Source organism: Lactuca serriola, chromosome 6, assembly GCF_051521515.1.
Source record: "Lactuca serriola cultivar US96UC23 chromosome 6, Lser_US96UC23_V15, whole genome shotgun sequence".
NCBI lineage: Eukaryota > Viridiplantae > Streptophyta > Magnoliopsida > Asterales > Asteraceae > Lactuca > Lactuca serriola.
The window spans coordinates 12,962,367-12,971,889 of record NC_136413.1 but is presented as its reverse complement, the minus strand read 5'-3'; the positions used below and the strand labels follow the sequence as shown (position 1 = coordinate 12,971,889).

At 33.1% G+C, this 9,523-nt stretch overlaps 1 protein-coding gene and 1 long non-coding RNA gene across 2 annotated transcripts; one reads left to right on the top strand and one right to left on the bottom strand.

Annotated features, from left to right (window-relative positions):
- Positions 1–1,066: 1,066 nt before the first annotated feature.
- LOC145058180 (uncharacterized) lies at positions 1,067–1,536 on the top strand. The gene is made up of 2 exons (XR_013686260.1): positions 1,067–1,162; positions 1,326–1,536. It is a non-coding gene; the product is annotated as an uncharacterized LOC145058180 (long non-coding RNA).
- A 5,812-nt stretch (positions 1,537–7,348) lies between these two features.
- On the bottom strand, positions 7,349–8,634 carry LOC145059455 (YCF49-like protein). Its single transcript, XM_079007306.1, has 4 exons — positions 8,206–8,634; positions 7,999–8,077; positions 7,821–7,889; positions 7,349–7,681 (listed from the first exon to the last, which is right to left on the bottom strand). The coding sequence occupies exons 1-4, from the start codon at positions 8,538–8,540 to the stop codon at positions 7,574–7,576; spliced, it is 591 nt and encodes a 196-aa protein (XP_078863432.1). The 5' UTR covers positions 8,541–8,634; the 3' UTR covers positions 7,349–7,573.
- Between the last annotated feature and the right edge of the window lie 889 nt (positions 8,635–9,523).

Here is a 9,523-nt window from a genome sequence, read left to right as displayed (position 1 = left end):
TTACAATAGATTATTCCTATAAATCTACAATCTTTAAAACTCGTTCTTCACTTATCGATGACATATTTTTCTATGTTGTTTGCCAGCGAACCAATACAATAATATTATAGTGCTAGAGACACTATACGTGCACAAATAAAAAGACGAGATCTTTAGCAAGGTGGCATCAGTATACAAAAGGTAATAGCAATGTAAAACATTCAATCAAAATATATATCAACCATAAGATAAATGTTCACAAAATGATGTTGTAATTTGTCATAAATCGAGACTTACTCCACAAATATGTGTTGATAGTAACAATGTACCAAAAATAGCAAAAGATAGTAAATGAATTGAAATGAAATGAAAGCTTAGGATGAAGAAATTAAAAAGGTTTCCATGTTCTTGGGCTTTTCTCTCTTGTCCATAGAATATGATACTTGTTGGGTTCTTTCTTTTTTCAATCATGAAACCCCCTCGTCATCATTGAATTTCTTGACCGAGGGGCGCGCGCTCTCCTTTTGTATGTAACATATATGTGTATATATACACTTGCATCTTACTCATTCAATATAGGAATTTCTCATATATATATGTGTGTATATTTATTTACACTCGCATCTTACTCATTCAATATAGGAATTTCTGAAAAGCTATAAGTGAACATGTGTACTAGCAATACCACAGAATGCATGTCACCACCTTCATACTATTTCCTCAACCAAAAAACAAAATCAAAGCAAGCCAAGTTTCGTATGAGGAATCAGGTTCGAATACATAGGCTTAACAGGTACATATATATATTATATGCTTTTTGTGGGTCTTATTAACGTTTATCTTCTTTCTATCAATAGGATTAATAATCTTATTTGAGTGTGGTTTTCTTTCTTTTGTGTGTTTTAGGGTTGATAAGTTTATTGAAGAAAAGATCAAGCAAGAGATGGAGTTGAAGAACTTGAAGTTGTACATGGAGAACATGAGCATTTTGGAAGAGAATGAGAGGCTGAGGAACAAAGCCACCATGCTTCATCAAGAAAATCTTGCTTTATTATCTCTTTTGGAGAACAAAAGGTTCAACCTTTGATCATTTCAAGGAAACGACTCTTTCTCCCTTATCAATTTGCTAGAATTCTTGATTATAATGCTGTAGCATCTAATGTGGAAGGCTGTTTAGTACAAGGTAAAATGAGTTTATTTATCTACTATGCATGTAAGGTTGTACCCTATTCTTAACATTTTCTACCATTTCTATTGTTAGATTCTAATATGCTACAAATATGTATCTCAAGAGCTTTCATATTTTAATGGAGATTCCTTTTTTTTTTTTTTTCTTTTTATAAAAGGTCAACCCTCGAGCCCCTAATGGTGGGAACTGAAGCTTCTTATCACGTGTGAGAATATAAAAACCTAAACTTTGTACTACCCTTCTATTAGATGCTACAACCTAATAAACTCAAATTTTGAAGGTTGTATCCCGTGCTTGACATTTTCTACCATCAGTTTATTATCATATGAATTCTTTTATGTCAAGTCTAAAAAGTAATTTAGAAAGAACGGGAATCCCAAAGCATTGACCTTAATTTCTACTTTCATGGAAATCGAGAACCCAATTCTTGTTTCATCATATCAAATAAAGTCGATGATTCTCTTTGTTGGTGTGTATGCACAACTCAAAGCATTAGATACTCTTATGTATCTTATACACTATGCTCTATCAATTTAACAAACAAAAAAAAACACTTCATTTACAATAGTCGTTATACAACATATATATTATGGTTGTTCTATATAAATGATTATTTGATTACCCACATACAATGGTTTTACTCAACTAAAGGAGCATAAATTGGTAAGAAAGAAGGACCCTAGTTCCTAAAAGTGAACATAAATTGGTAAGAAACGACCCTAGTTCCCAAAGTAATCCTCTTTCTGTCGGAAAATAAGCCCGGTAGCTGGCCTCGTGACTAGGTAATAATTTACGTGTGTACGGTTAAAGCATGAAAAGATACCATATGTCGCTGCTTTAAAAATGTTGGGATGAAAAGCTTTTCATGGAGGTAGGTTACATCGATGAAAATGTACTATTTATCATAGCATTATTATGGTCTTGTATTTCTAGATTTCGAGTCAATTAACTAAGTTGAAACAAGATTTGGTTATTTCGGCCAACAAACCCATCATTGGCTTTAAATATAGGTTGATTTCTTGTAATTGTTACCTAGCATCTTGCTAGGTTGTTTCAATAAAATTTGGTGTGTTCACAAAGAAAAAATTGTGTTTCAAGTACAACTATATTATATGGCATGACATGTAACATAACGGGTGAGTGTACGGTTTAAGATGTGTTTTCCATAATTTCTTCATAGTTAGTTAGGTTTATCTGAGCAATATAATTCTCTTGTATGTTTCATCATTTATTCAATCCAATCAACGACTTTACGCACCTTCAGACACTACGCGTGCTTATTCTTCGATCAACCGCTCATCATTTTTGGATTCAATCACACTCCCTACCAAACACTAAATTACAAAATGATGATTTATTTTTACCAAATAGACCCAAGTATGTGAATTTGGTATCTATCTAAAGTCTATGGAAATTATCTCATAGGAAAAATTAAATACCCAATGAAGCATAATAACAAAAATGATGTTGTATTTGGTTAAGATTGGGACATCACAATTATGGGTCTTTTGTAAACATATTTGGGGTCCAAGGCGAAAAAAAAAAAACCCTAGAAATATGAGTTAAATTATATATATATATATATATATATATATATATATATATATATATATATATATATATATATATATATATAAACAACTAGAAGACAGAGTTATTGTGATCTTGAATTTATGTAAAGAATGAGTTCCAATCAAATCAAATATAGTTATTGACAAAAAAAAGTTTGTTAGTGCTTAAAATTGAACTCACATCATTTTTAAGAAAGCAAATAAACAAAACCAATAAGACTAAATTGACGTTTGTTGGCCTTATAAAAATAAGTTCATAAATAAAGAAAACTAACGTAAGAAACTAACGTTTGTGGGCCTTATAAAAAAATTAAGGGGAAATGACTTTCGAGAGTAATTAACTTTTGCGTTTATACTCATTTGGTCCTTTTCATTTTTTGTATTCAGTATATCATCGAACTTGTTGTTTGTGTTCACCATAACCCTTTTGACCGGCTTTTGACTTGTGATAGCCGGTCAAAGGGTTATGGTGAACACAAACAACAAGTTTGATGGTATATTAAGTACAAAAAAATGAAAGGGACCAAATGAGAACAAACTCAACAGTTGGTTACCTACCTGAGTCATTTTCCCTTTACTCATTTACAACAAATCTCACGTCATCTCCTACTGATATTAATGATTTTACGAGATTCATTCTTGCTTCTCTTCAAAATATAACCCACGAAAGAACACTATTCATACATGTACAACTTTGTAATGCACTTGAATATTTATTAGGGGAATCTTGACTAAGTAGGCGCATTTCATGACTATATTTACATTTCCAATCGAATGATTTATCGTATCATGGATTTTAGACAAGTGTACAAACGAGTGGAATCATAAGTGCTGTGATTTTTTAGTTTACTTAGCTTCAAGATCGAATTGATCATGGGATGAGATACAACATCAATATGTACAATATCATGCTGCTTTTGCAGACACATCACCATAATATACCTTGAGGTAAACGTTTATGCTGATAAATATACCTCTCATACACAATCATATCTTTTTGAAGAGAGGTGTTGACAGTTAACCACAGTAAGCATAACATATACCATGTTTTAACGAAGTTACCCCCTTTGAACTAGCATTATCAACTGTAACCGTGAAAACCTTGTCAATTCCCCAATCAAGTAAGTTCTTCTCCATATATTTTCCAATTATCTCACCGGAATGACCAGAATCCGGACAAAAGTTGATTATCCTTTTATGAATGGTCCAATCTTTATCGATAAAATGTGCTGTCAAACACATGTAACTAAGATTTTGCCTAGAAGTCCACAGATCTGTTGTTAAAGAAACTCGTTGTCTGTTCTTAGCAAAATACTTCTTCAACTTTTCTGCTTCTGACTTGTATATCTCCAAACAATCATTAGTAATAGTGGTTCTTGAGGGGATTTGAAATTGTGGTTGCAACATGTTCACAAGGTCACGGAACCCTTCATGTTCGACAGTCTTGAAAGGTAATTCATCAATAATGATCATTCTAGCACACAAATATCTACACTTGGTTTGGTCAAATTTCCAAGGGACAAATGTAGAAACAATTTCTCCACTTTCTTGTACAGAAGATTGGTTTTGAAACATCAATAACTTTTGTTTTTTATCGATGTTATGAGGGTTCTTAGTGCAACGTGCAGCATGATTCCGCATAGAACTAGTTTCATTCTTACTAGGACAATGCAATCGTCTACTACAATGCTTACAAACAAAGTAATCATGATCATCAGGATCTCTATTAAAATGAGCCCATGCTTCAGAAGTTTCTGATTTTTGCTTTCTCTTTTCATTCTTTTTTCCTTCATCCACTTTCTTAGCAGAATCTGTTGCAGGTGAAGGATTAACACTTGCATTTGAACTTCCAGATTGTTGTGTTGGTAAAGTATCACCATCAACCTCCATTTCAGCCATTTGTTTCTATTATAGACAGTAGACAAAAATCAGGTTACATAGATAATTAGAGATAGACAAAACTTAGATTACAGAAACTCAGAAAGTCAAAAACATACATAAACATATCATACACTAAGTTTAGTTCATCATTCGTATAAATAACATGGTATATAAAAATCACAAATCTTAATATCATATTACATTAACAACTAAGTCATTAACAGAAAAAAAAAATCATTAACAACCAAATACTCGAGTATATGTCGAACCAGAAAAAATAAAAGCATTAATCACTTTATCAGATTAACAGCTAAGGCATATGTAGTAAGGCAAATGCAGAAAGAAGAAGAAACGAAAGAAGGAAAGGGGTGTCAAACCAGAGAAATCTGAGGATGTCGACTGCCGAGTGCCGATTGGAAGAAGAGTGGTTTGAACTTTGAAGGCACTGGCGAATGGCGATTTCCGTCTTCCGACTCTTGCGTTCAATTCAACTCTTGATGAAGGGCTTCGTCGATTGTAGGAGTGAAGAACAGTCAAATGCCCTAATCGAGAGCGACTAAAGAAGATGCGAGAGCCGAGAGCAGCGAGAGTAGCGACTAGCGAGAGCGACTGAGCGAGTGTAGAACTGTAGATTCGTGATTTCATGTATTCTTCTAGGGCTCTAGGCATTAGCAATGTCTGATCAGAACGTAAGGTCGGATTTCGGATTTCCTGATTTAGGAATTAGGATTATTGATGATTTGGGTCATTGGTCATTATTGGGCTGTTGAGGGAATTTAATTTATATGGGCTAGTGGGCTACTATATATTACAATATTACATAATATATATATATATATATATATATATATATATATATATATATATATATATTAAATGACGGATCGGTTCGGGTACCCGCGGGTATCTAAATAGACAAACCGAAACCGAACCGTATAAATGCGGTTTTTTCGGTTTCGGTTTTTTCAGTTTCGGATTTTTTCGGTTTCGGTTTTTTTCGGTTTCGGATCGGCCGGATCGGTTCGGTTTTGCGGTTTTGCGGTTTTTTTGCACACCCCTAGTTATAGCCAAAGAAGGTTGCAGTGTTTGATAATTTTGCAACTTTAACTTCATTTAACTTTTCGGGGAAAATGACTCAGGAGGGTAACCAACTGTTGTGTTTGTTCTCATTTGGTCCCTTTCCTTTTTTGTACTTAATATACCATCGAACTTGTTGTTTATGTTCACCGTAACCTTTTGACCGGCTATCACAAGTCAAAAGTCGGTCAAAAGGGTTATGGTGAACACAAACAACAAGTTCAATGATATATTGAATAAAAAAAAATCAAATGAGTACAAACACAAAAGTTAATTACCCTCGAGAGTCATTTTCCCAAAATTAAGAAACTAAGCTAGCTAATATAATGAAAAAACAAAAAACAAAAAATAAAATATAATAAAATAAATTGAACGCCTAACAGAGGGCAGGCGCTTTGCCAAATAATTGGGCCCAATCGGTTATGAGGCTCTGGTCATTATAACGCTTCCATCACATACATAACTTCATTAACAATTTCTTAGGTAATATTACCAGGAAAGAAGTTAGAGATTCGTTAGCTAAACGATTTCACAATTGTAAGCTTTTTAGATCAACTAAATGCCATTGATCCATGAACCTTTGATGAAACAACCTTCCCCTTAGTTTACTTTAAGTCGAGTATCCCTACTTCATCAACATCCTCTCCCTCACATTAGATGCAACTATTATTTCACATTTGATGAAGGTGGAAATTCAGATCTTAACCTATTTCCAAGCCCTAACTTAGATTTTGCTTCATGTTTCGTGTTTCAGTTACAAAGGAAATTTGTATTCTGCCCTATTTTCAAGCCCCACATCAACCCGTCTCAAGGCCCACGTGAGAGGTCAATTGCAGAACAACAGTCATATTTTGGATGTACCAGTGTCCGAATTTCATGCGTAAAATTTCACACATCAACCACTAGGCTCCCATATCACATATCACTTATAAGACACAATTTTCTCTTTTTTATCTTTTAATTGTATTCAATAGATCACTAACTTCTATTTTGTTCTTATTACATCATTAAACTACATTTCAATCATGTAATTATATCATATCAGATGTCACAGACTTATAATAAACACAATGCCGACAAAGAAATACCTAAATGACATATTTGAATGTTACCATGGACGCCACATAACATTCAATACCGGTGTGTAATAAGAACTAAAAAAAATTAGTGACATTGAGTACAATCAAAAGTGGCCTAAAAAGCAAAATATGCATTATTAGTTATCATTTTATGACATCAACTCTTATTATAATTCTTACTTTTAGTTCCTCACTTAGACTATCTTCCTCCATCGTATGCAATTTTTTATATTAAAATACATTTTGCACACGTATATTATCCCGTACTAAACTATTATCCACCATTGTATGCATTTGTCTATATTAATATAGTGTACAAAATTACCACTTAATATTTATAAACATTTGTTGTATGCATTTGTCTATATTAATATATAGTGTACAAAATTACCACTTAATATTTATAGACATTTGTTGGATACAATTATATATGCTATGTATACAGATAGGCATCTAAGGGACTTTCTAGATTCCGAGTCTAACTTTCTCGTGATACATAACAGAAGTCAAAGGTCTAAGAACCCAATTTATCAAGACATTTTCACTAAATGATTATCATCAACTCAAACAAATTCAAAAATACCCAATAAACATTTCGAATATATAAATCAGTAGAATTTAATAGCATTTACAACTGCTTTCTATAAAGATTACACTTCAAACACTTTCTGATCATCTTAATTAGATTTCAAGAACAAGTTTAAAAAATGGAAGTTGGGGTTGATTTTTTGACTAATCTATAAATGTAACACATGTTGAGGGAAAACACAATGAACAAGATACAGAATTACAGATGCTTATGTATCAGTGGATCGTTCTTGTGATGATTTATAGATTCGGTATGCAGCTATGCACATTGTAGCATTGCCAATAACTGTTAATGCCCCTTGGATTGCAACCAAAACCTATAATTTGTGATGAAAATTGATGGAAAGTTCGTGACTTTCTTTCTACTCATAGAACAATTTAAACACAACGAATCCTGTATATGAATATGAATGCGTTTTAAATTCAATTAAAATGAACAGGATCAATCAATCTTACCTCTAGTGATTCCGAGTTATAAAAGAAATGCCAAGTACACGCACAAAATGCTCCTCCTAGTAAAGGCACCTGATGCAATTTACTCATTATGTTATGTGTACATATCATACAACAATGGGGGACTCAAAATGAGTGAGCTAATTGCAAATAAAGTGAGATGGGACTGATAATAACTCACCATACCCCATGAAAGTCCCTTCCACGACTCATATCCAGATTTCTCCCCATATTGCCATACTAAAATCATTGCTGTAATCCTTCGAAATTCGGAAAATGAGCAAAATCACAAACCATGGAGATACACTAAAGGAATAGGCTTGAAATTAGAAATTAAAAGCTAGAGTGGACTCGTAACAGAGCATCAAAGTATCTATCAGTAAGTTACCATTCAACAACGCTTGAAACATGGATTGCCCAAGTGGGCAATGAGAGAGCATTGGAGGGTTCCACGAGTTGCAGGGACGAACCCACCAACAATGGCAACTCAGCAGCTACAGCAGCAGCTCCCATAAAAAGAGGAGTTGTTAGGGCGGCCCCAGTTCCTATTAGAGCTGCCATCGTTTTCTTGTTATCGAACTTTTTGCAATTTGGGAAGTTTCTTGTGATCTTGGCATGATGGGTGTTAGGGTTACAAGATTTGGGGTTTAGCGGTTTTTGGGGATTTTGAGGAGAGAAAGAAAGGGGGTTTGGAGAAAATAGCAATGTTTGAAGAATTGTCATGTTAGAGATGATGAGTTTAGCGACTGATCAAGAAGATAGGAGGTTATTTGATGATAAAATGACCAACCATTTTCCCATACCGTTCTTTCTTTTTCCGTTTCTATATGTGCTTGTCAAAGCAATAATAATAATAATAATAATAATAATAATAATAATAATAATAATAATAATAAATGATTGTTTAAATATTATTTTATAAGTTATTATTATACTCTATTAATATACATGGATGTTAGTAACACTGAAGTTTTTTTTTTTTTGTTATTCTATATTAGCCACCAATAGTTCTTGTTTGCTATTTACTCCCTGCGCCTATTTATATATACTCTCTGCGCCTATATAATATTTTAGAGTAAATTACATGAATGGTCCCTATGGTTTGGTGTAATTTACGTGTTTGGTCTCTAACTAATTTTTTTAACTTAGAAAGTCCCTACTATTTGTTTTTGTTACATGTTTGGTCCCTACTATTTGTTTTTGTTACGTGTTTGGTCCCTATCTTACCTAAAAATACTATTATTTAAATAAGGAAAAATGGTGAGATGGGTAAGATAAGGTGAGGGGAATGGAGTTCGGGGTGTGTTTATTTAAATAAATTAAAAAATCAATGGAAAAATAGTCTTTTTTAGGTAAGACAGGGACCAAACATGTAACAAAAATAAACTGTAGGGACCTTCCGAGTTAAAAAAAATAAGTTAGGGATCAAACGTGCAAATTACCCTAAACTATAGGGACCATTCGTGTAATTTACTCAATATTTTATCTCTTTTCTCTTCTCTATTATTTTATTCTTTATTAAATTTTCTGTTTTTATTGTCATTGTTGCCCAACAAACTTTAGTATATTGGTTTAAACGGTCCCCCATGACTATTTTTTGCATTTAAAGGGCACAAACTTATATTTTTAGGTTTTAAAAGGTCATTCTGGAAAATTTGAAGGGGTTACCCGGTGACACCCATCCTAATCAGAGGTTTAAATGCCAA

Excerpts from the sequence above, each read along its gene's own strand:
- LOC145059455 (XM_079007306.1), bottom strand. The coding sequence starts at position 8,540 with ATGACAATTCTTCAAACATTGCTATTTTCTCCAAACCCCCTTTCTTTC. Across the intron at positions 8,078-8,205 it reads GTTTCAAGCGTTGTTGAATG|GATTACAGCAATGATTTTAG; the intron begins GTAACTTACTGA and ends CGAATTTCGAAG. Across the intron at positions 7,682-7,820 it reads ATAACTCGGAATCACTAGAG|GTTTTGGTTGCAATCCAAGG; the intron begins GTAAGATTGATT and ends CACAAATTATAG.